This window comes from Ascidia mentula, chromosome 1 (assembly GCF_947561715.1).
Source record: "Ascidia mentula chromosome 1, kaAscMent1.1, whole genome shotgun sequence".
NCBI lineage: Eukaryota > Metazoa > Chordata > Ascidiacea > Phlebobranchia > Ascidiidae > Ascidia > Ascidia mentula.
Window position 1 is genome coordinate 12,238,680 of NC_138566.1, and position 26,535 is coordinate 12,265,214.

Sequence of the window (26,535 nt, forward strand, 5' to 3'; positions counted from 1 at the left end):
GAAAAAGTGTAGCTTCGACTCTCTTATTATTTACATAAGCCACGATTATATATTTAATTGAAACACAAAAACGTTATAAAAAGTCTGTTTGTCCGTAACACAAAACAAAGAAAGGCATTTTGGCACCGAACATTAGTAACCGGGAAGCCATCGAGGAAGACAACATAGATTTAGACTGCGTTTTACTCAAGTAATTCTTAAATTGTTGTTCCGAATTTTTATAACATACAATCATTGCTATATGAATAACAAGTCATCCATATCAGTACACAAAAAGTTAACGAGATATGTATTTAGGTGTGGTACAAGAAGCAAGAAGCAAAGTGACAACAGTATCGTTGTGAAATGAATTTACGATTTACACTAAAAAATGCAAAAAATTGCAATGTACCACATAAAAAAAGAAAACCAGGTTACCAAACATACGCATTTCTAAAAATTTACATATGTGGGCAAAAAAATCTTCTTGAATTAGCGGTGACTAGCTAGTCTGGCGGTTACTTGGCTTTGGTTTGCGCACACAAATTGAGCGCGGCATCGCACGGTTGTTGCGTCACCAGCATATTTTGGGGATGAGAAGTCTTCACTGAAGTAAGCAAAATGTGACGCTTGTATCCTTCACGTTTATATTCTTTACCTAGTGTAAGTTTCACAAATAGGCCAGCATACTGAGAAATGTATTGCGTAAAGTTCAAGAAATGCCTACAGGGTGCCTTGTTTTGCGCTTCGACAAAAAAGCGCACGTTGCCTGATAGGAAACAATATGTTTAGTTGAAAAACATGTAAAATAAATTTAAAATGTTCACTAATGTGCATAATTTTCGGCAACAGTAGAGAATGTAGTTTTTGCGATAGGTGCTCACACCGGGCGTCATAAATTCAGGCATCCAAATCACAACAACCATATAAAGTTGCATAACACTGTTAAGGAGCCTGAGTCACGCTGTTGATGTTGTTGTTATATGAGGGGCAAAAGGTACAATGTAACACATCACATCCGCTGCGCTATAAATCACGCCTTGGCAAAAGGGTCTGGCAATCTCCATACATTACATGACGCGAAAAAGGACAGTGTAGTCACTTCTTAGCTTAGAATCAATATGAACGAAAGTTTTCATAGAAAAAAACGAACAGTTTCTGGCAGAAAACAGACAAATAATTCATTAAAGGTATAGATGGTTTGTTGTCGACAATTCAATTTAAAAATTGTGTAAAAACTTTTCTAGTCAAAACTTCGACAGTTCGTTGCAAAAAGTGATGGAATAAACAAGCATTCGTTCGGAGAAATACAATTTACTCAGTTTGGCAGGAAAAATACCTTTTCTCCTGTAAGTAATGCAAGTTGCAAATTTTCTTCAATAAACTTAACATTATTATTTGTTACTATAATTGGGGTGTAGTATGTGACCGTATCACCACATGCCAATCCGTCTGTGATATGGAATTTGCTGGTTGATGAATGGCGGTTGCAAGTACCCAGTATTGTGATATCAGTAATTGGACAACTTCAACCATACACTTTGGGATTTCAGCAAGTGTCATTTGGATCTTGGATATTTACAACAGGATCCTCTCCGTTTCGGAAACTTGTGGATTCGTCCACAATCGCTGTGATAGAAATGGAAAAACTTTGTAACAAAGAAGTACTTTATTCTACCAAAACTGCGGTAACTATGTATATAGGAAACTGTAGGCTACCGGTTGACTGAAGTATAAAGATGTAACATTCGGTTGAACGCGTCACTGCAGTTATTTTTACTTACAGAACATAAAAGCAACACCTTAATATAAAACATATTAAATTTGACTTATGCTTTTTGCACTAACCAGACAACCTTCTTTTATGTGGAACGCACAGGGATCCTTTCCTGCAGTCTATAACATTCATTACCGTGGAGCATGTCTTGACCCAAACCACTCGAATTTTATTTTTGTGGAGGGGTCAGAATCAGAAGTGTTGCATTTTCGATGTAATTTGTTTAAATACCTGGGAACTATACCGATTGACATTGATTCCAGTTATACTGCCTGTAAGTCTGGGTATATTTTCGAAAAATGGTTTGACATTGGATAAAAAATTCGAAATTTCATTTTTCAGTTTCCACAATCCCAATGGTGGTTACCGTTCTTTCAGATGAACCTGGTTCACTGAATGTATTGGGTAAGAGCACAGAACAAAATCACCTTGTTCTCGTCAGCAAAACAGCATCACTTATCTCTTGCGTGGTCCAAACAATAATATCGAAGTATAAAACATCTAGTTTAAGTTCAGTGTTCTTGAAAAAAATTCATTATTTTTTCAGATCTTCATGTCTTACTAAGGAAGAATTAAAACATTTGCAATATAACATAAGTGATTTTGAAAACGTATCAATGTCACAGGAAGAATTAAAATGTTTACCATTTTTTATCAATGCTGTTATTAATCACAAGGTAAAATCCTGAATGGCGAAAAATGCAAAAATAACGTTTGTTATCATAGATTCCAATAGTGTTTTCGACAACGCATTTGCAAAACTTTGACGACTTTCTTTTGGAGGCTGTCATATCAGGTATTTAGTAGATGTTTGTTCGTATTTTTATGAATTTAACAGTTTGTTTTGTATTGTGGACAGAAGGTAAAGTTTCTATGCGCTCGACGCTGCGCTTGGCTTTATCTTGGAAGAAAATGGACATAATTGCTGATCAAATCAGTTCCAGACAAGTGTTTTTAGCAGTGAGTCACTGATTTATCTAAGTTGGAACTCCAATATATCCTTATTGGAGTGTTTTAGCCGCAGGCAGAGTTTCTTCGCTACTGTTTGTTCTTAAGTTTAACATTCAATGCCCCTGTGTTCTTGGAGATCCTTATCAATCACGGTCTTGATATTTATGCAATATTAACGATAAACACGTTGTCACAGATGTACACTCAGGTAAAGTCGACAAACGTGTTTGTTTTTGTGATGCTGTATTTGTCAGTTTTACTTTGTAAAGGCGCTCGAACGAATTGATCTCATAACACCCTGCTCAGCTTATCTTGGTTTGCTTATCGGTTCTAACGAAGAAAGTATTCTTCGTAAGATCAGTAAAGTGATTGGTATGTTTACTACCAAAGAAATTCAGGATTTGTATCTCGATCTTCCTTGTGCACCAATGCATCAGTGTAAGTTCGCCAGGAGTTTTACCTGAATTCCTTCATTTTGAACTTAACAAACACGAAACACCAACAGTACATCGTGGTCAATAAGTTGGTGTATTGTATTGTTTAGATGCGACAACCGCTCTGCGAGATAACAATGATTTAGCTTCGTCCGATGATTCCTCCAGGCTGTTGGAAAATCCAAACTATGATATTTTCTTGTGGTGTGTACTCACCGGAAGAAACGATTTAGCTCAAGTGGTTTGGGAACATGGAAGAGACCATATTGGTACAAGACATTTGAAACAAACACTGTGACTAAGTTTTGAAGGGCAGTATATGTTTTCTCACAGCCAGGGCGCTGTTGGCCAGTGTTATTTACGCAAACATGTCCAGGGCAATGGAGGCAGGAAACCAGGACATTAACGTTACCGAACAATTGCGGGATTTTTCCTGGTAATAAAGTTAAATGTTTTTTTTTCTTTTTTTAATGTCCTAATGTGGCATATAAGTTGATGAAAATTCTATTTTTCAGCCAATGGGAGGAAAGGGCAATTAAAATGCTGGGGAAATTGTACAGGCACAACGAGAATGTGACACTTTCGGTTCTTGCGTCGAATCAAATGGTAAACATATACATTCTGGCACGTTTTCTGCAATGTTGCCATAACTTTTTTCTGATACTTTGCGTAGCATTTGGGAGGTTATTCCTGTTTAACTTTGGCAAGAAAAGGTAACCGACGCAATTTCATGTCCCAACCAGCTGTGCAAAAATGTCTTGATCAAATTTGGTTTGGTAATATTAGCATCGACCAACCTAATTACAAGGTAATTTATTTCTTAACTTATACAAAAGCAGTATTATTTACGTTTTAATGACTTTTTAGACATTTTTGGGAATTGTATGCCCCATTTCAATTCCTTGGTTGAACATTATCGATAGAACAAAATTTAAAACGGAAGATAAGGTAAACAAAGAAATTTTCCGATTTAAAATTACTGTTTGTCTTTATTCTAAAAATATATAACCTAAATCAATAAATTTTAGCTCTTTCGTCCAAAGTTTTCGAGAGATATTCTGGACGAGCCCCTGAGGAATAACGGTAAGAAAAAATCATGCCAGGGTGTAAATAATGTTAAATATTTGCGGCAAAATGATATTTACAAACATATTTTACGTGTACCTTTTCACTTATACAATGTTAACCATAAAGTTAGACAACGCGCAATGAATATCAAGGTAATTGCTCCCACTTCGAAGGTCTCGGCGATCCCGTTTTCAGATATAGTGTTGCAGCCGAACTGGATCGTTGGGACGTACATTAAACTGCAAGAAACTCGCTCATTGCAAAGTTTGAACTAACAACCCTGTACATTTCGTCCCCTTCCGGCATTTTTAAATGTCTTTAGTGCCTTGTCGGAGTGGGCTACATTTACACACTGATCTATATGTATATAATTTAAGGTTTACCGAGGCGTTTTCTTTCATGTGATAATCTCTTATGGCTTTATCGGTGTCCATGCCATTTAACTTTTATATATTGTTCAATTAAGTCTTTAGCGCAAATTAAACATGGTTTAATTTGTAAATTTAACCGATTTACCAAAACTTCATATGTTTTTGTATTTAAATAAAACCAATGTCACAATGAACGCAAACTTAAAATAAAATATTCCAACAAAAAATGGGTAGTATTATATCTTTAAAACAAAGACTAGCTTTGGGCCTTTTTGTGTCGCAAAATGTTGCATTAAAAAACATAAAAAATATTTTAATACCAGAAGAAACTTCTGCAATAGCAGTTTTATTCGGCCGTGAATTAAATCGGTCTGCTACATCTGAAACATTGACAAGCTCGCCGAGACTGTGGTGTCAAAAATTTGCAGCAGCAGCAAAGGATATTTATGACTTCTACAGGTCTGCAAAGGTGACCTATGTGACCCATACGGTAAGACTGTAAACAAAACTATCGCTTTGGATCAAGGCTATTCATAAAATACAAAATAAAATTTACAATACCAAGGATCCCGTAGAAAAATATTTGATTGCAACTCAGATATTTCTACTGATGGCCGTTGGATTGTTGAGTTACACTTTATTCGAGGTCAATAAGAAGAACTTGGTATTTTTTTCGCCAACAATCCAATTGGTATTCTGGTATATGGTTGGAATTTTGACTGACGAAATAAGACAGGTAAGTTATATGATTTATTAAAAAATTTTTTTTTATTTAATTGTGAACAGATAGCCTGTGTGGAGAGAAAACAAATTTGGAAACGGTTTGCAGTTTGGATAAATGACAAATGGAACATTTTAGATGCATTAATGCTTTTATCTTATGCAGCGGGTAAGAAATGCCAGGAACGGTTTTTCTTTAGTGTTGAATGTAAATGTTGAAACATATTTTAAGGAGTGTCAATATTAACAAGTCAACAATCAAACAAACAAGTTTGGTTTCTCGGCAAAATATTTCTTTGTGCGAGTTTAACTGGTCTTTATTTACGGATAGCACAAACGTACGTGGTATTGAAATTCTTCGGGCCGAAGGTGTATATGATTGGACAAATGGTTAGACAGCATATCATTGGTAAAGCTAATTTAAATGTAAAACTATTGTATTGTTTTAGTTAAATGATACCATGGTCTTCGTTGGTTTGTTGTTTTTAATAGTGTTTTGTTACGGAGTGCAATCCCGGTCACTTTCAGTGGACGACATGCCTCCAAGGTAACACAATTATTCTATTGCAAATGCATTCATTTCACAATATTTTAAATCCACTTTCTATTAAGGTCCGCAGCAATACATGATATCAGTCCTACTTCTTGTGGTAATGCAATATTAATAAATTCAACTACAAACGCAACACTTACGCCATTGCTTCAAATCGAAAAGTTGGTGGTATCTGTTTTCAATAATTTTCTTCTTGACGCTTATTGGCAAATATATGGAAACAACTTGGACTGCGTGTCATTACAACAAACAAGTAAGCAATACTTCTTTGTAGTGTAGAAGAAAAACGCATTTTTCTTGCAGATATTAATGGAGTGATACGTGTTATCGGCAGTGGCTGCTACGTGTTTTTTACGAACATTTTAATGATCAACTTGTTAATAGCTATGTACAGGTATAACAATCTTGACTTAAATGTATCTTCAATTCCACACTTACCGTTGTGTTTAAAGCTATACGTTTGAAAACGTCCAAGAACATAACAATACAATCTGGTGTTTTTACCGCTATGATGTTGTGCGAGAGTTTGCTGGAAGGCCTTTTCTGCCATCTCCTTTAATACTTGTGCATCATCTTGTTTCTGCATTCATCTGGTCATTTGGAACAAAACAAAAGATTCCATGCTATTTTAGTATGGTCCTTACGTGTTAATTGCTTTTATATTCTAACGCTAACCAATAAAACACTTCGTTTAAAGAAAAAACTATTCAAACTGACCAGATGAACCATAACAATGAAACTGAACATGACATTTTAATGGAAAGCACGCTTTCATCAGAAGACACGTCTTGTGTTGGAAAAGTTTTACAGCAGTTGTCCACAAGGTAATTCAAAATATGCTCGTTATTATATAACATAACTTTGTTTTTGTGATAGACAGGAGAGCATGGAGAACAAGATTAATCGTGTCATAAATGAGTTGCAAGCTATAAAAAACAAAACATAATCAACAGGATAACACAGTGACTCCTCCAATAAACAACTTGCTTATTAATAGCTTTGTCCTCTCACAGTATTGACGTTTTCATTTTGCTGACATGTTTATTTTAGCTAAATTCAATGATAGATTATGCTAACAATCGTGCTGTACTCAAAATGTTTAGATAAATAATATCGTCCGAGATATCGGACGTAAAAAGATGAGGCACTGTGACGTAACAATTCCTCAAATTATACAGTGGAATATAAGAGAATTGGTATTATTTACAAAGCATGTAGCAAACAGGCTTTTGATTATTGGGTCTATAATAGAAACAACTGATATATTGTGATGGTAAATATAATCTACTTGACCCAAACTCATTATACTGCGGGCACTTAAAGCATCCCTGAGTTAAAGCAACAATTTGCTGCCGCAAAAAAAACATACTTCGCAATATATGTAGTTGGGTAACTATATTGAAATAAAATTAAACTGACCTGAAAGTTATTATTCCGTGTAGTGGATGTTTTTTTAATAGTTTGAAAACAGAACACATTTGAAAATAGCTTTGTTGCAAAGAAACATGGGGAAAGCAAGTGTGCCGTGATCCTACAAAGTGTGTGACCACTAGGCTCCCCGCACTGATACAGCGTCAAGGGAAGTTGTAACTCACATCGATACTTATTATGCTGTGTTTACCTGTCGCACATCGAAAGCCGTGCATAAAAGTTTACTTGCGTAAATCGGATCCCTTGCAAGAAGGGTTTGGGGCCTCAACAAGTATGCAATCCTTACGTAAAACAGGCGAATTTCAGTCAGTGGGCTAGTTTCATGTTTAAGCACGTCTATTCGACTATTTTGGCCAGTAATCATGAAATATTTCTGTCAACTTACTTCAAAACGCTATTTGTTGCCAGGCTCTAAACCATGTTATTTTCTTTTTACAATTTAGAACATCGTTCACGTGATGTCGTGTGTGCAGTGCCAGGACAAAATAAAAGTGTTTTTGCGACTAACTTCAAAGAGAACTTGTTATTCTACAAGTGTTGCCTACAAATTATAGGCAAAGCGTTTTATTGCTATTATACTTTTGCAGTAGTGAATATTTTGCTACCGCATGACAAAGTAGGATTTACAAAAGTAATTGAAAAATTATTTACATTTGCATTCTCAATTTTAATTTCCTTACCCGGAAAAGGTTTAACTATCATAACTGTTAGTTTAAAATTCTGTCGATATTTACGTATATTTGCCAAATTAAGACAAACTTCGACGACGACTACATTATAAGGTTAAAATTCGAAGCCTTCCCCAGGACAGCGATATATGGGCGACAAGTTTTGTAAATGTAATGAAATCAACATTCAAAGAGAATATCAAAAATCTACACACTTTAGTAAATAAGCGCCTACCCACTCTCGCTGGCATTCTTAGAGTAGAGCAAACATCGACTTTGGGTTACCAAAATTGCCGCAAAGAGCATAATGTCAGCAAAGTACTGAGCTAGATAGCACACTATCTGGAAAATAATTGAAAGTTGACGCAAGAAAGTTCAATTAGAACTTTGTGGTCGTTATACTCTCTGCGACAATTTTGGTAACCACGAGTTGATAGTTGCTCCAACAAACAAACTCATGCGAACCCACTACACTTTGACAGACCATTCTGCGCAATTACAGAATTTATATGACCACCTGCGTTTTGTGCGGCTCCCAATACGTCGGGCAATCACGGGGTTTTGATAAGATATGGAACTATCACCCAGCCGCTTTGAACTCAAAAAAGAACCATGGTAGTCCTAAACGAACCGCGCCACTTCTGACCTGTTATTTCGGTTAATCCTTTTGCAGTCTGCAGCAACCGACAGGATGTATACGAATGTGCAGTCCTTCGATCTGTATGTCAGCTTGTGTGTTTTTACTTATTTCTTACTTACCTTTGTTTCAAATTGCGTTGTTTTCAACGATACTTCCGACGATGCCTGCCGACGAAATATTTAATTTATATCAGTGACAACCAAGATCTTGGCATATTTTTTGGAAAATTAGTTTTTACCCCTTTTGAAAAATATTGATAGCCTTGCGCCACCATTTTTACACAACAAACTTGCTGGTGATCGAGTAGGCCTTTTTAGCCTTTCTTGTCACAGGCAGTATGGTGAGTATAATAATACTAAATCTATCTAACAAAATCTGCATTTTACACTGCTTCTATTTAAACGTCATTGTGTATGCACATTGTACACAATGTCGAAGACTTAAAATTCGCTAATTTGAGTTCAAATTGCACAAGTTCATCCTGTCTTTGCCAGTGATATGGATAATGTGAAAATTGGGCTCTACAAAAGTGTTGGAATTTGCCAAAACTTAAAATTAAATAATTTTTTTAGGGTCGTGTCAGGACAAAAACCGTGAAAAAGGCTGCTCGGGTCATCATCGAAAAATATTACATGAAACTTACTCTTGATTTTCACACAAATAAGAGAGTTTGTGAAGAAATAGCTATAATACCAAGCAAAAAATTAAGGAATCAAATAGCTGGGTAAGTTAATGGAATATAATGACATTTTGAAAATGTTGTAAAGCTTTCTTAGGTAGGCTATATCAGTTACAAATTCCATTTCATAAAACTAAATGTAGGGGTGATGATAAAAAAAATGATAAAAACATTGCAGCAAAACAATCAAGGGCTGTTTATGTTTCACAACTTAATTGTCTAATTGTATGTGGCATCCAGAAACCTCTGTTGTTGTATTCATGGTTTGGAATTTGCGCTTAACTGATGTGTATGACCTCACAATACTACAGGTAAAGATTGGCTGAAAATGCATTAGTTTATATTCTTCATTAAAACTGGTGTCCATTTCTTAAGTCTGCAGAATATGGCACTTCCCGAGATCTTGGGCGTTCAGAACTAAATCTTTTCGTGTGCGTGCATGCACAACCCCTAAGCCTGCGTGCAACGAAAACGATAATACGTCTTTGTGTAAATTGTTTTATGTTTAGACCAGTGGTTCTCATCCGGGGGGGGCGTCGACTAATTCTCATGGGACGCAAGCTCTATACCAAAACTTAGTTTTTGTAGTGACTTTAATGTCCTATGTCATATTTTTCTTACAGTTTCGGAACAAAAATCTTGTACATTAAATGAAAAATCCGCTTGTGCAGTTAAGTTCTGTTATGTCACAAAGAAACCATTGCATCACAAAATACCTTTTGTGATGATTCATCTGTTTCGTCACAAACCGTTTATTGGTCCCGTAATATTTTAGTTAAAGTAAGCAAACTTAAATTGATACATATTATGTTTTTATCGTGTTGCAGAGTTTAGACAGCTAGCTTATTTATGCAGATCGACAAGAACACAATTGCATTTGGTATGAAACCTCTTGGGGGCGGTGTGATGGGAAAAAGGTTAAGAACCACTGGTTTAGACATTCACGAGCAGTCAAAAGAATTTGACAGGCAAAAAAAATTGTTGAATAAAACTTACGCATGCAGTTGCCATACTCCGCAGACTTGTCCATTTCAGGGGAAAAATTATGTTTATGTTGCAATACAAATATTCAGGATTTTTTAAAGTTGGGGTCAAAAATACCACTAGTTTTTTTTCCTTCTATATTCCTGTTACTTGTGGTTGAGCTTAACAACTCAAATAGGAGTTTTTTCAGTAGTACCTGCGTCATTGTTTTCTTTGCTTTGTCTGTAGATTGTTTAAGGGGTAATGTAATGCAATATACTTTTTTGTTTTATTTCTCATATCTTGATAAAAAAAAACCTTTCACAACTGGGTAATGTGGATGAATTCCGGTTGTTAATTTGCCAAGCTTAGGCGATGTTATCAGTGCAAGCCATACACATTTAATCAGTGGTGCTTAGTTTTTGCTCAAATAATAAATTGCCTACCTATGACAATATACATCTTTCTCTTTTGGTTGTCTGATTTGTCTCAGAGCAGATGTACATCACTTCCTGTTTTTTTGTTTTTTATGTATTTTCTGATTTTGCAATCATCACTGGCAAACAAAAACATCTTATGAGTGGTTTGCCAGTGATGATTGCAAAATCAGAAAATAGAAATATATCTATGTTGAAACTTTTGTCACTACCTCCACTGAGGTATACAACCAAAAGTACAAGTTGCAATATATTAGTTAACCAGTGTGCCATATACTCGAGGATTTGTTTAGATTTGTCACACACTTAATGAAGAGAATTCGGGCTGGTCCTGTGCGAGGTATTTCCATCAAATTACAGGAAGAGGAACGTGAGAGAAGAGATAATTATGTACCAGACGTGTCAGCACTTGATCAAGATATTATTGAAGTTGATCCTACTACAAAAGAAATGCTGAAAGTCCTTGTATGCATTGTTTTTTATTTATCTAATTATATTATAATTTGTTCTGCTGACTTGTTTATAAATTAGTGATGAAACTAGTTCCTTAACAAATAATATACAGCACTTCAGTTTAAAGTGAAAATTTAATTTGCATTTGCTTAAAAGGGTCGTGCAGGTAAATAGTGATTATTTTTCATTTTAAAGTTAAGTTTGAGGAGACAATAATCACTCAAGACTATCATCCAACAATGCACTATTCTGTGGAGTGTTGTTATTACACTGAAAAGAAAGTTTATTTCATATAAAAGCAAAAAATCTTTCAAATAGATTTATACTTGGTTTGATGCAAGTGTGGTGCTTATTCTTAAATGCGTCACACAAAAAAAAAGGATGGACCACTGTCGTGCTTTTTGCTAATTGTGTTTTTAACTGTTGCACTTCAGGATTTTGGAAATATTCAGGGCATTCAGTTGACTCAGTCTGTGAACAATTTCGGCGGGCAGGGTCGGAATCCTGGTTATGCAGGGCGATAAAGTAAGTGATATATTTGTGTATTGTACCTATAATAAGTAACTATATGTTTATGTTTTTCTTTTCAGATCAACATCTAATCGTCAGTGTATGTGCTATTTTCAGTTGCATTTGTTTAAATACATACAAACATGCACTGATGGTGATCAAGTACAAAACAAGCAGTAAAATTTGTTTTGAAGTGCAGTGTGCTGATGCTTGTAATAAATTAAAAAAATTAGTCAGGTTTAAGAAGGTTTTGTAACGAACGACCTTAAGATACAGTTTTTGTTGCTGTTAACTAAAAACATTCCGGAGGAAAAAAATGTTGGCCGCTAGGTGACGTTAAAGTGGCGTTTCATTTCAAGCTGTTGTGCTCGCTTACAAGCTTGTGGAAAGGTCCTCAAATGCAGCGAAAGTAGGTCTTGAGAATGTGTGTTTGAATTTGGGGATCGAAAGGAAATAAAATTCGTTTGTTAGCCGTCGTCCCGTTTTTTCTTCAGAAATTGAGCAGAGAAGGGACAAATACCAACCTGAATTTAATTGTGGAATGATTACGACATTTAAATTTACATTAAATCATGCTGACCTACAAAGCATTGGAACTGTATGTTTGTGTTGTTTATCTTATTTTATTTCCATCCACACTTGCATGCTATCCCGGAGGATCAAGGAATGGTCACAGATATAATGCTGCTAAAATTAAGCCACTACGAAGAGGCGAAACAGTGCCTGATATTTCAGAAGTGACAATTGCCGCCAGTGGCCCCAGCAAAGGTCCAATAGTTCCGGCGAGTCCAAGATATAATAAACTCGTCGAAAATTTTAATTCTGACATAGTATTTGCCAACGGTCATAGAGATGTAAACGTTCGCCGAATGACCAAGGTACGTTTTCTGAAAGAATTTGGTGCAAACACTAGCTAACAAGGATACAATTTATTATGTACCAGTAAACTGGTTTCCAGGATAACGACATGTATGCTAATGCTTGGCGTCCCTGTACAAATACTGCATTCTCAAATATTTGCATAAAACCATACTTAGCCATGTTTCCTGGATGGAATAAACGCAATATTTTGCAGTGGCGTCATATCTCCTTATTGTCAAAGATTGATCTAGGCAGCAACGAGTTAATGTTTAACACTTGACCAAACCGGAAATTTAACGATACCGATCTTTGCACAAAATCGTAACCAAACTTACGTTGCTTGCATAGATTGTTGTGCGTTAGTGAATTTTTGCTCTGTTCAATTAGATTTGCTGATTTGTATTTGTTGTTACGAATGTTAAGTTCGATTTTAAACAGAGATTTTCGCGTCGTTAAATTTCCTGTTTTTGTATTTATTAGGTTTAAACTGTTCAGGGAGTACAATCACCACAAAATAAATTCCTATATGTATGTGTTGTCAAAGAGCAATTAACAAATCCATACCGTATTTTATTACAATGTTGCCCATATGATCGACGTTTGGAGATCACCATTCTATGTTTGTCCCAATATTTTGTTTCCAAACAACCCGAATGTATTTACAAAACGTCGTTGCTTCTTTGTCAAATTTGGCACAATGCTTTTGTAATTTAGTGGACTGTTATGGTAATTTTGTTACACGTATAAGTTACCCTGCAGTGATTTAAAATCACTCCAACCAATATGGTACGTGAGGAATAGTGGCTGGTAAAAAGCACCCTTCATGATGTTTTTTCTTATTTTCGAAGTGGAAGTATGTGAGAAAGGACGAAGTGCTTGAAAAGCCCTTGAAAGTCCCTATTTTTTCAAGGAAAAACAAATTGCGAAGCCCTTTTTCTGAACATAAAGCAAGTTTAACCCTTAACAAGTTTAACCCCTCGGTCGCTGTACAGGAATGTCAAGATCGTTTAAAGATGTTGTCAATTTACGTGAGGAGTACTTGGCCATCAGTAAGATTGCTGGTTTTCCGTTCATTCCAAGTCAAACCATTTTGCAAACCTGGCTCCCTCCATTGTGAAGGTAAAGATTGCATTGTAAAGTTTTACAAATATATTTTTTTTTGTAAATACATTTATAAACGGTGTATCTAAGAATGAACATTTTACACAATGACAGTGAAACTACTGTATTATTTTCCCAATTATGCGTCAGTTAGCGAGTGCCAATGTCCAGCAAGGCTAGTAAACCGAACCCGATCACGAGTTTAAAATTATTTTGTCCAAGGTAGAGCAGTGGATTTTACAACTGATGATAATGATAACTGCAAAAATGGCTACCTTGCAAGACTAGCTGTCAACGCGGGATTTAATTGGGTTCATTATGATTTGAACCATATTCATGCAAGCGTCCGTGACGGTTAGTTTTATAGTTTTAAATCAATAGCTGCAAACAGTTGTAAATTACAATGTTTCGTCGGGTTTACTAACATTTAAGTATTTTCAATGCCTCAGGAAAAGATTTTTGCTATTCAGGCCCGAGAATAGTAGATATGTGTTGTTACACCATACACAAAAACTATCGAACTACTTAAGAACAAAACTATTTTGATTTTCGGTGACGTATCCATCCGTGTTGATTTAAGGTATTAGTCGTTTTGTCGCAAGTGCCCAATGTTTAAATAGGCGTTGACATTTTAAAGAGCTAACTTCACAGCACACGTGAGAAATGTCCTTTTCCTCTGTATTATGATCGATGTTCAAATCAAATACGCCTAATAGAAATCAGACTAAACTTCCACTACTATTTGGCGTGCACATTTTAAGTGATTTGCTGTACAGTGCGTTTAATTGGCATATGTAATGTAACTCATAGCTCAACGGAGTCAATTTGTGTATTACTTTGGTTACTGATTTTAACACTTTCGCATTTAGGAAACGAAATAATTTTTTTTCTTAATTATCCACTGTATCGCAGAAGAGTCTAATGCCGCGGTTAATGGAGGATGTTTTCCTGGCAGTAGCACTGTTCTTCTTCAAAATGGAACCACGCTTCATATGAATACTCTGTCTGTGGGGGACAAAATTCTCGCCGTCGACCGGACAACTGGAAAGTTGGTTTACAGCGAAGTGCTTAGCTTTTTAGATAAACAACCCAAAAAAATGTCATTTTTTTTACAAATCAAAACTAAAACCACCTCCTTTACCTTAACCAGCAACCACATGTTGTTTGCGAGTAATCCTACGACAGAATTAAACAACACATTTCAGACTATAAGCCTGGATGTATGGGGTATGGCCAAACCTGTTCATGCCTCGAATGTCAAGTTGGGGTTAAATATTTTTATAATGCCACAAATTGCTGAACTTTCAAACACAACCATTTTATCGCGAATTGTTGATATTCAGTACCTTACCATGGCCGGTGCGTTTGCTCCCTTGACTCAACATGGTACTCTTGTGGTAGATGGCACGGTTGCCTCGTGCTATGCGGTAGTGAAAAGTGAACCTTTGGCGCATGCTGCGTTATATCCAATGAGGACCATAAGATTTCTCTCAAAAGCCAGTAAATATCAGGGCGTACATTGGTATGCTCAAAAGTTACTGTTTGCAGTGCGTGCAATTTTACCACCATCATTGTTCTGTTTAATATAAACTCATGTTCGCGTGCTTCTTGCGCACATGGTTGTTTATGTGCAAACTACATGTTACATAATAAGTAGTATACATGAAGTGTATTGTTGTTTGGAATAGTATGCGGACCAACAGTGATGTTTTGTGCCACAATGTAACAGGTAACAGTGAACAGAGTATTTTCACAACCAGTTCCAACGATCGGTTATTGTAGAAGTCGGTTGAGGTCATTTATCTATGATGAATTGTCTGTGTGAAATGTTAAAAGCATCCATGAAAATTTATAAATGACGTATTATTCATGTCTTACATCCATATGGCTATAAAGTTTGGATTTTATTTTTCTACTGACAGCGTTTGGTCGTTCTGGCAACGGCTTTTTTTACAAGAAACATACATTGAAGCAAAATATGCAGTCCAAGCAATTTTTATCATTTTCATACGCAGTCATATCGACAATGACGTGTTGGGGCAATAATTCGAACATGATTCTCATGAGGGGAGATATTTCTTTTACACTCTTCATTTTCATCACAAAATATAAGTTACAGCTCTGTGCATCACTGGATCGGTTGGCAGCAACTTCACATGTTTGGCTTTTTTAGATTTTCTTTGCCGTTGAAGATTTGTCGGATGTAAATTGTACTGTTTTTGTGTTATCACAATAAGCGTTATAACACTTGCCAGCAAGCTTAAAATGGACACAACAGCACCAGTTATAAATAAAACATAGTTATGATTCCAGCCGAATACCAACATAAATGTTCCGCAACCGATGAAAATAATGTTTAAAATAAAAGAACACATAGCTGGTCGAAGTGAAGGGTTGGCTTCAAGAATGTTGATCTGTCACATTCATGGGAAAAAAACGATTGAAGTAGATTTCTTATGCATTAACCACTTGAATACTGCACATATTTAGAATTAACAGCTGCAAACTATGCACTCTTTTTCAGCCTATCGGTGCCAAATTTATCGACGTCGACTGCAAAGTATACCATGCAGGTTCACTGATTGTAAACCTGGAGGGTCAAAGCAGAGTGCAATGTCTGCTTTTCACTATTCTTATGCAATATAGTTATACTTTATTATATGACACAACAATTTAGTATAATGCAATAGCTCCCTTTTTAGTAATTGCATTTTAACTGTTATAATAGTTGTAATAACGGATTATTACATTTGAAACAAAAATAATGCAATAATTCAAAAAAATATGTTTTTTCAGAATTTAATTTTATAGCAAATCAAACCACGTTATATATATATAAACAAAATAAATACTAAATTAGTTTTGGGTTTTACCGTAAACATCGGTCGTACTTCTCTTTTTCGACCATTCTCATGTTTCTTGAATTTGCAAGCGGCTCCATTATCCACAACACTGTGTTTTTTTGCGTTTTGGTACTTTCTTATATTTGATATCATCTAGATACTATGCCCGAAACATTCCTCTACATGCGTGTTTTGTCTAGTGTTGCATTTCTCTGAATGTATCCGCTCTGTCTTAGCCTCTATTTTATACAGACCGAAATTTTCAAGTAATCATTCTTAAATCCCCTTGTTTATAATCAATATTTAATTCATGACAGAAGATGATCTTTATATTATTTATGATTTCACAAGAATTGTTGCAGTCGATTTATTGATTTCGGACTTGGGGTTTTACGTGATTTTCGGCTGTTGTGTTGCGGAAGATCCGTTTAAACTGGGGTTCCTATGATTAAACACTATTTAGTCGGTGGTTATTGAAGTTGTTCTGTATCTTATAACATTTCTCGACTGATGGCTGTTACATCCATTCAACAAAATTTTTACCAATAGAGATGTGAAGGTATTTTTGCCCTTATACAGTTTTCCGAAACACTAATTTGTTAAAATCATCATCAAGCGTCCACGTAAAGAATAATTAAATGGAAATTTCAAATAATGTGCGATATTTTTGATGAGGTAAAAGTTTATTTTAATCTTTACTTAAACAATACGCCCAACAAAACCACAGTTTTTCATTATCTTCACAAAACGACGTATATTATAAATGCAAAATAACTGTTTCATTTGTAATAGGAATTACAGATTTTTACAGGAAGTGACGATCTCATAACTACAGCTCCGAGTCAAAACAAAAACTGTCTTTTTCTCAGTCACATGAATTTTAAAATCATGTTTTCTCGTACAATTTCTAATCCAGTTTTCGCCACATGAATGAAATTTGATATTGGTTATTGCCTTCAACGTTGTTGGATCTGTAGGACGAAGAACATTTTTTTTTTCTTTTTTTTTCTCGACCTTTAACCGATTGTCTTTTTTATGCTGGCGCATTAGTTTCCGCCTCTTTGTAATGAAATAAATCATCGAGCAAACAAACGTAATCATACCAAATGGTAAAATCATTACACCAGCCAATAAACTTCTATGGTGACTGTAGGCAACAGTTAAAAGAATGAAGCCCATTGCAGTGAATAAGCATCCAATTAGGGAACCGCATATTGACCGCCGTAAACTGGGATATGCAAATGCATGTATCTAAAGAAGACAAATGGCAAATACATTGTACTGTATTGGAAATAGTTTTTGTATAAAAAAGGTTGGAAATACCGTATAGCAACAACCGCCATTGGTTTTCTTTTCTTGCACTTGGGCAGATCTTTTCTCACTTTTGAATAACGGGTGCGTACTAACTGCCGTATTTGCTGTCTTTCGTGTTCCAGTTGACACTGACAAAGCCACCTTTGAAAAGTTTGAAAGCATGTTGCATCTTTTCCTAGCGTCTGTCGTATTTGCTTTCGCTATTAATCTAATCGCGTTTATAAACTGCAACACACATTTTCATTTGACAATGGTCTCTGTAAAGGACCATACGGGAGCTATGTGTAAAATATAGGCCCTTTCATCGATTTCCAAGTGTTCATTAGAGCATTATAGGCCCCATTAACGCCGACTTAATTTGAATTGCAAACTGTGTTTCGTTAATCAATATTCTTTATGAACTACATTACCATTTTATCAGCTCCTTCGCTTTAACTCAGTCGCCACGGGTGCTCTGTATCCCAAATTTATTCTCAGATTTAGATAATGTGCAGGATATAGCAAACAGTGATTATGAGCTTCGATAATGATTACGATGTGAATATTATAAGCTGCTTTGCTTTAACACGATATGTAACAATAATGGGAATAATTGAAAACTGAAGCATTGTTTTGACCATCACAGGGAAATATGACAATCAAACCGTTCGATGTGGCTTTGTTCCACCGTCTCTCTGGCTAGTCTGGTAAATTATATTGAGGAAGAAATACTGGTAAATTTAGATGCGAGCATGCACAAAGCAGATAGTGGTATAGTCGCTTGATATGGGCGAACATTTAAAACCTCTCCCGTCTATAGGATTTTTAAAAGTTTTGCACAGAGGTTGTCTAGAGCAGTGTTTCCCAACCTTTTTCAGTTCGCGACCCACTTTTAATGCAAGTTTTATTGTGCGACCCACAATGAGATATGACCAAACGAATGAAAAACATTGTTGCATAAATGTTACATAATGATAATGCAATAATTTCGTAATCTAACAGAAAACAGTAACATTTAGAAATGCTTCGCGACCCACCTAAAATTGCTTCGCACTGGTTGGGAAGCACTGGTCTAGAACATGCAGGTAAACGTGGTAGAGGTTAAAATACCAACGCAATTCAAATTTCCGCAGGACACCGGCTATGACGGCATAGAGTATAGCAAGAGACCTTGTCGCCAAGGTGACCTGCGATTTAGTTCATTCCGCTGGGACATTTGAAATACTACGCCACCATCTGCTTTGTGCATGCTCACATCCAAATTTACCAGTATTGCTGCCTCAATATATACCTTGTGTGAACAAAATGTCAGAATTGATAACATAGGGATGCTAAAGTTACATTGGATGTTTTTGGATAGTCGTTATGTTCTAATTGAGGGGTATACTTGTGTTTTGCTTTTGATAGATCCTTCGAAGTTGTGTTCACTCCTGCGTGAAATTTATTTCGCCGAAATGACAGTATTGTGTAGTTGGACTGATGGAAACCCATGTGGTGTGGCACAAATCTTGGTTTTTGTACGATATTTACGATGTTTTTCCGTGGAAAGAGTTTTGATCTGATTAACGACATCGTCCAAGAATTTCGCCACTTTAGAAATTGCGTACAAATGCCGAGATGTTATTGTTTCCTAAGGCATCGTTCCAACAAGGTATAAAATGTAAAAACTTCTTGTCAATTATAAATGTGTCCAAAAACTTGCTGTAGTATCCATCATAAAGAATCACATTTTGAGGTGGATTTTGCAGTGCTACAGATTGGGGAAAAAATAGGATTAACTGAATTTTTCATATTAAGGCTGTGACGCTTTTGCTAACATGGGATGAGTAACACTAGTTTATGGAATAAGGAACCTAAGAAAAATCACAAACACTAATTTACAGAGCTAAGGAACGAAAACAGTCTAAGGAAAATACATACTGCTTACGGAACTGGCCAAGGGCGTCTAAAGAAAATAGATAAAGCTCACAGAACCGGCCAAGGGCGCCTGAGGAAAATAGATAGGGCTTACGGAACTGGCCAAGGGCGTCTAAGGAAAGTAGATAGAGCTTACGGAACTGGCCAATGGCGTCTAAGGAACATATACAGAGCTTACGGAACTGGCCAAGGGCGTCTAAGGAAAGTACGAATAAGAGCTTACGAAACTGGCCAAAGGCGTCCAAGGAAAGCAGATAGAGTTTACGAAACTGGTCAGGTGCCTCTAAGGAAAGTAGATAGAGCTTACTGAACAGGCCAAGGGCGTCGAAGGAAAGTACAGATAGGGATAACGATAATGGCCAACGGCGTCTAAGGAAAATAGATAGGGTTTACGGAACTGGCCAAGGGTGCCTAAAGAAAGTAAATAGACCTTACGGAACTGAGCTAAACTCCATAGTAAGTTAGTGTTTACCCCATAGGTTATCGTGCAACAGTTGTCTGGACCAAATCGGTTGCCTAAAAAAACTGAATATTTGCCCAAGCAACCCCCTCCCCCCTCCCAGGGTTGCCCCTGTAGGTCACAGGATGTTCCAGGAGGCTCTACAAATCCTTGTCGTATATTGTCCCATTCAGGAGCAACAATTTTTTTCAACTTTGAGGAGTATTAGGTCACCTTGGAAATCACAAAACCCAGCAACGGTTATTATGCACGTATTGGTTGATAATGGTGAAAATGACGTTTTGTAAATTGTAAAGCGCAAATTGAGCTAACAAGACAAAGCGGTTAGCACAATATTTCGCTTTAAAGGGTCAATTTGATACGAACTGCTAGATTGTGTTGTTTATTTATGTAGATGGATGCGGCGATATGTACACCAGATGGAAAGGCAAATGTTGACAGAGTTACCTTGCAACTATTTCCCAAACTATCTTTTTCTTTTTCTTTTTTGGACTGCGATGATTTTTAAGATTTCTGTAATGTGCAACTTGATTTTTGTATCGCTCATGCGGAATGGGTTGTGACTTCCGGGCATCGCTTTTGGGTTGAGTTTTGAAGGAGGTTTCTTGACAGAAATTAATAGTTTTGTAACCGTTGTGTTGATCGTAGTTTTCAGATAACTGCAACCGAATGTACCAGGTTAGATAATATGTTGAGGACATGGTACGATTCGGCAATAGACCTGATATAAAAGAAAAAAAATTTTTTAAGTTTATTTAAAGAGGATGGCAAATTGTTAAACCTACTTATTTTACTGACAGATAAATGTCCTCGTAACAAGTACAATTAAGGTTGTTAAATAATATTATGATTAAAATAGTGCATGTCATATTTATTTGTTTAATCTGACTTTTGTGCAGCTGTTTATGTAGGCTAATTAATATGACCACATACTTGACTTTCATTCGGTGAATATTGAATCAATTTATAGTTACGTAACTAATTACTGTAGGCCTGCCCTAAAGAAGCCAGATAGTAAAGTGACACATTTTTCTATCTGACCTTTACATTTAAAAACATTATAGGTTTTTAAACATATCTCATTATTCTGAGAAATTGTAGAATAATTCTGGGGATCCTAGTAGGGTTGCGGAGTTGCGAACAAATTAGTCCACTTTGCAAAATATTTTTGTCTGACTCTTTTGCCATTGAGTGCTAATGATAACTTGAATATTATGGTCATGGTTATGATCTCACAAATATTCAGATTTGGCCTTATACCTGGGTGAGAGTAAGTATGGTTTGCAACTCCCTACCAATTTTACACCAAAGTTTGCAGCAGGTAGTTAAAGGACCAGATTGCTGTTGTATTTTTGGTGAAGTTCTTATATGGCAATATTCATTCAGATCCCTGTGTTTAGGGATGGTCAATACAGAATACCACACTATTCTAGAACATAATTTTGCGGCTGTCAAACATGCGTCACAACCGTAGCAGAAGATTGACGAAAAATATACGCACCTTATTTACTGGATTGTAAGCCACGGCTTATCAAGTTGTTTAACCTACCGTTTGTGATGCTTACAATTGAGGGCGGCGAGTTTCAATGAAATTCACCTTTAACTCGCTCTGCGGTACCAATACGTTTTATCAAACACAGTTATCAGTGTACCCGACAATTTTAAACGACAGATTAGTTGACAATTATAGTAGGGCACCAAAGTTTGCCATAATTACGTGCGGCTTGCATTCGAGGGCAGCTTACATTAATTTTTTAACACCGCCGCATGCACTAATACGGAAAGTTACTGACATAGAAGGTATTTAACGAAACCTATCATTCGGTTTGAAGACAGTTTGGATTCGGATAGTTTAAGATTCGAATCCTCCAGGTTCGCTATTCTGAATTGCCCATCCCTACCTGTGTTTCATTTAGAACTGTGTATACAAATAATTGTTACAACAATGTTATTAGAATTTCTTTAAGGAATTTTAAAGTGACAAAAATCATAAAATGGCTGAAGATGCAGGTGATGATTCACTCTATCCAATAGCAGTGCTTATTGATGAACTAAGAAATGAAGATGTTCAACTTCAGCTCAATAGCATGAGGAAACTGTCAACTATTGCTTTGGCCCTTGGAGTGGAAAGAACTCGGTCAGAGTTGATTCCCTTCCTAACTGATTCAATGTGTGATGAAGATGAAGTTTTGCTTGCACTTGCTGAACAGCTTGGTTCTTTTACACCTTTAGTTGGCGGAAGTAGTTACGCACATTGTTTGCTTCCTCCTCTGGAAAGTTTGTCTACAGTCGAAGAAACAGTGGTATGGTAGCTATATATACTGGTTTTAATAAAGTAAATTTTCTTTTTTCTCTCTGTATAGTTATAGCTTACATAAAACAAAATATTTGTAATGAGCTTAACCGTGGCAAATGTAGAAAAAATAAGAAGTGTCTGGGTCTGGCCACATATCAACCCAACCAAAGTTTTCTTTTCAGTCTCACACTGAAAAATGTGTAAAACAAAAAGCTTCGGATTACTGTCAGATAGTTTTTAAAACCCAAAACATTGATTTCGTATGGACACATCCTGTTATGCAAATATACACAAAAATGCATACAAACCACAAAAGCTTTAAATATTAAATATGACAAAATTTGAAAGCACAATGCAGGATTCAAATTAGCCGTTCACAATTCGCAAATTGCGACCCGTTTTGGGAGTTGTTGCGACCCGTTTTTGGAATTATTGCGACGCAACATGAAGCAGATTATAAGGCGTTGTATCCTTCTTTATCTATTCAATTGTACGCGCAACAAGCGCTGATGCAAACAACGTTGTTAACTTTTCTTGGCAATGTCAACAACTATTTTCTTTCAATCCTCGTGTTTTGTCAAGTCTATTGCACAATGAATACTTACTGAAGTCAATGAAACGATGGCGATGTATTTCTAAACAAAATTGATTCATAGAGTATAAAACCGCAGGTTTTAAGTGTAATGCACAATTACAAACTACGCAAAATTTAAGTATTGGAATTTAGGTTGTAACGTTTTTGCAATACGTTTTTTAACCGCTAATGTGAACCTTGCAATGTCACATAAAACTGCAGTGCAATCGACTGTGAATCTTTTTTGAGTTGGCACATCCCTCATGTTTTGACGCATACTGCACATGAATTCTGTGACCATGGCCGATAATGAAGCAATTGCAAAAATGAACACTTGACCAGACTGTTCATTTGATTTCTGTAAAGTAGGAGAAATTTTCCCACATCTCTTAGAAAACTATGCCAAAATGCTTTTTACACCTGAACATCACCACAAATCTGCCAGTGATGCTCAATATTATTTTGAACGTTAACTATGTAAATGGCGGTTGTTACAAATAACATTTTACATTTTGTGTACCCATGTTACTGGTTGGCATCATTTCCTGTCATTATATTATATGTGTAGGCATACGCGTATCCAGGATTTTTTAAAGGAGGGGGTCCAAATTTTTTTGGGATTTTCCAGTGTAAACCAAGGTTGATTGTGGTCAAGCATTGCAAAATACGAACGCTAGTGTTGGTGCAAATGGGCACATAAACGGTGACTTCCTGGTTTGCGCAATTGCGTAACACTCGATGCGAGTTTTTGCTTTAGTGCTTGCGGACCCCCCTGGATACGCCCATGTGTGTAGGATACCCAACCTGTAAATTCTACAAAAATATATTGGCTATTATTAAAAAAATTTTCCACCTGTATTAGGTTCGGGATAAGGCTGTCGAATCCCTTCGATCCGTTGCAAATGACCACAGTGCAAGTGATTTAGAGACATACATGATGCCTCTCATAAAACGTTTATCAACTGGAGACTGGTTTACATCACGCACATCAGCTTGTGGTTTATTCAGGTTTGACAAAACCCAATGTTTGTGTTTAAAAAGTTATTAACAGATAACAAAACAATTAAGATACTCTAAATATTTAACACTTTTTGATGCAGTGTAGTTTACTCGCGTGTCTCAAATACACTTAAACAAGAACTGTGTACATTATTCCGAAATCTTTGTGGTGATGACACACCTATGGTGAGAAGAGCCGCTGCAGCAAAGCTAGGAGAATTTGCAAAGGTAAAAAATAAAACAAGTCTCTTCTTAAATGGGTTAACTACTGTCAAGCTGGTTGAAAGTACATGTGTCCACACCGTTTAAACTTCTATCAAACTTATTCCATTTAGGTTTACGCATGTAGGGTGGTTGTTAATATCTTTGTTGTGTGAGATTAATTAATTTATATGTTTTTTTTATTTAAGTTTTGAAAATGAGTACAATACACATCTTCACATAGTTTCAAGAAGTAACCGAAGTATATACATTTTGTATTACTATGTAAAGGTTGCAGAGAGAGAACATGTTATATCAGATTTAATTCCTCTGCTACATAACTTGGCTAACGATGAACAAGATTCAGTGAGACTGCTGTCTGTTGATGGCTGTGTCGCAATGGCTGGTATGCTTATTAAACAACTTATTCATGAACCAGACAATAACAGCTGTGTGTTATAGAACTTTTAAATGAAAGTGAATGTGAACAGTTCCTGCTCACAACTATTAAAGAGGCTGCTGCTGACAAATCCTGGAGAGTTCGTTACATGTTATCAGATAAATTTTCTTTACTTCAGAAGGCTATTGGTCCACAACTTTCTACACAACATCTTGTGCCAGCATTTCAGGTGACATATATAGATTAAAAATATTTTAATAGATTTAAAAAAATAACTTTTGCTGCAGTCATTACTCAAAGATTGTGAGGCAGAAGTGCGTGCAGCAGTGGCTCACAAAGTCAAAGAATTTTGTGAGCAACTTCCAACTGACAAAAGGGAGCAAATCATTATGCAAAACATACTACCACATGTTAAAGAGCTTGTCACAGATGCAAATCAACATGTTAAATCTGCATTGGCATCTGTAATTATGGGACTTTCCCCTGTTTTGGGAAAAGATAATACAATAGAGCATTTGCTTCCACTATTCCTTACCCAACTTAGAGATGAATGCCCTGATGTCCGACTCAACATTATTTCCAACATAGACTGTGTGAATGAGGTTAGTTCCAAATGGTTGCAGATTGTATGTTTCCATTTTTTTTGTAAGTTTACTGTAATTTAATGGGATTTACTGTAAATTTTTTTACATTTATATCTGTGAAAATATAAAACTTTTCATAACCAACTGCACTTGGTGTTTAAAAGGATAAATGTTGATTTTTAAGGTTATTGGAATTGATCAGCTATCCCAGTCATTACTACCTGCAATTGTTGAATTGGCAGAAGATGGCAAATGGAGAGTTAGATTGGCTATTATTGAACATATGCCCCTATTGGCTGCTCAACTGGGGCAACAATTTTTTGATGATAAACTTAACGAATTGTGTATGCAGGTTAGTAGTTGTAAATATTTGGAGTTGAATGAAACAAACATTTTTGTAGATGCAAGTAATAGACCTGTAATCTGCTATTTGAGTGTGTGTTGTTTTACAGTGGTTGGTTGATCATGTATATGCTATTCGTGAAGCAGCCACAACAAACTTACGGAAGTTGGTAGAAACCTTTGGTGTTGAGTGGGCCAAGGAAGCTGTTGTTCCCAAAATAATAAACCTAGCCCAAGACCAAAATTACTTAAGAAGGATGACAACCATATTTTGTGTGAATGAACTTGCATCTATTTTGTCTGGAGATCATCTTACTAAGTTGATTCTTCCCACACTAATTAGACTTTCAACAGATAATGTAAGTATGCTGTGCAAATTACCATGCGTTTAGATATAATTGCAAAGTAACTAATGCAGGTAGCAAATGTCCGCTTCAACGTTTGCAAGTGTATGGAGAAGGTTGGCTTGCGTCTAGATGGCACAAGCATCAGTACAGATGTTAAACCCATGTTGCAGCGGTTGTCTCGTGATCAAGATATCGATGTGCAATATTTTGCACAAAGGGCGCTGCAGTCTCTTGCTTAGATGCTAAATTTGTAAATGTTCATTTAAGATTGTTTCAATTGAATCGGTCCATAACAGATTCTGTTTTTCTGTTGTTTATTTTTTATCAGCTTTTCAATCGGCTAATTCATACCACTTGTACCTTCAACCTACACAATTTGTGTGAAAATAAAAGTAGTTCTCTTGTAGGTTTAAAGAATAGGTGAACGCTTTTATATCAAGCTAATTGACCATTTGTCCAAGATGCAAACTATACCCACATGGTGGTGCAACGGTTCCTAAACTTTTTAACTCGCCGAACCGATGTTATACACAGTGAGACTAGACCAGAGGGAACTAGACAAAAAAGGTCGTCAGGTAACAAAACTTTGAACGCGGATTACTCGGCCACCTCACGAGGTGGTTTTTTACAAGTTTATAGGATAACCTTTTTAACGATACCACAATTATTAAAAAAAACTTTTC

At 36.1% G+C, this 26,535-nt stretch overlaps 4 protein-coding genes across 4 annotated transcripts; all 4 read left to right on the forward strand.

The window, feature by feature from the left end:
- Positions 1–1,049: 1,049 nt before the first annotated feature.
- On the forward strand, positions 1,050–7,022 carry LOC145917767 (transient receptor potential cation channel subfamily M member-like 2). The gene is made up of 26 exons (XM_083003049.1): positions 1,050–1,169; positions 1,227–1,328; positions 1,401–1,667; positions 1,859–2,030; positions 2,099–2,246; positions 2,304–2,433; positions 2,483–2,552; positions 2,616–2,716; positions 2,775–2,915; positions 2,977–3,145; positions 3,252–3,410; positions 3,475–3,577; positions 3,657–3,747; positions 3,815–3,949; positions 4,009–4,089; positions 4,170–4,225; positions 4,899–5,070; positions 5,179–5,320; positions 5,371–5,469; positions 5,533–5,690; positions 5,750–5,847; positions 5,913–6,106; positions 6,157–6,247; positions 6,306–6,484; positions 6,551–6,677; positions 6,730–7,022. The coding sequence occupies exons 1-26, from the start codon at positions 1,101–1,103 to the stop codon at positions 6,797–6,799; spliced, it is 3,324 nt and encodes a 1,107-aa protein (XP_082859175.1). The 5' UTR covers positions 1,050–1,100; the 3' UTR covers positions 6,800–7,022.
- Positions 7,023–8,885: 1,863 nt separating this feature from the next.
- LOC145899165 (small ribosomal subunit protein eS17-like) lies at positions 8,886–11,787 on the forward strand. Its single transcript, XM_082987894.1, has 5 exons — positions 8,886–8,932; positions 9,165–9,316; positions 10,965–11,136; positions 11,559–11,649; positions 11,715–11,787. The coding sequence occupies exons 1-4, from the start codon at positions 8,930–8,932 to the stop codon at positions 11,646–11,648; spliced, it is 417 nt and encodes a 138-aa protein (XP_082844020.1). The 5' UTR covers positions 8,886–8,929; the 3' UTR covers position 11,649; positions 11,715–11,787.
- A 259-nt stretch (positions 11,788–12,046) lies between these two features.
- On the forward strand, positions 12,047–15,644 carry LOC145902695 (tiggy-winkle hedgehog protein-like). Its single transcript, XM_082990773.1, has 4 exons — positions 12,047–12,512; positions 13,488–13,614; positions 13,819–13,950; positions 14,509–15,644. The coding sequence occupies exons 1-4, from the start codon at positions 12,207–12,209 to the stop codon at positions 15,183–15,185; spliced, it is 1,242 nt and encodes a 413-aa protein (XP_082846899.1). The 5' UTR covers positions 12,047–12,206; the 3' UTR covers positions 15,186–15,644.
- A 6,375-nt stretch (positions 15,645–22,019) lies between these two features.
- On the forward strand, positions 22,020–26,258 carry LOC145914187 (serine/threonine-protein phosphatase 2A 65 kDa regulatory subunit A beta isoform-like). The gene is made up of 9 exons (XM_083001980.1): positions 22,020–22,412; positions 23,842–23,987; positions 24,080–24,206; positions 24,471–24,585; positions 24,642–24,808; positions 24,867–25,181; positions 25,348–25,515; positions 25,616–25,864; positions 25,924–26,258. The coding sequence occupies exons 1-9, from the start codon at positions 22,104–22,106 to the stop codon at positions 26,089–26,091; spliced, it is 1,764 nt and encodes a 587-aa protein (XP_082858106.1). The 5' UTR covers positions 22,020–22,103; the 3' UTR covers positions 26,092–26,258.
- The last annotated feature ends 277 nt before the right edge of the window (positions 26,259–26,535 follow it).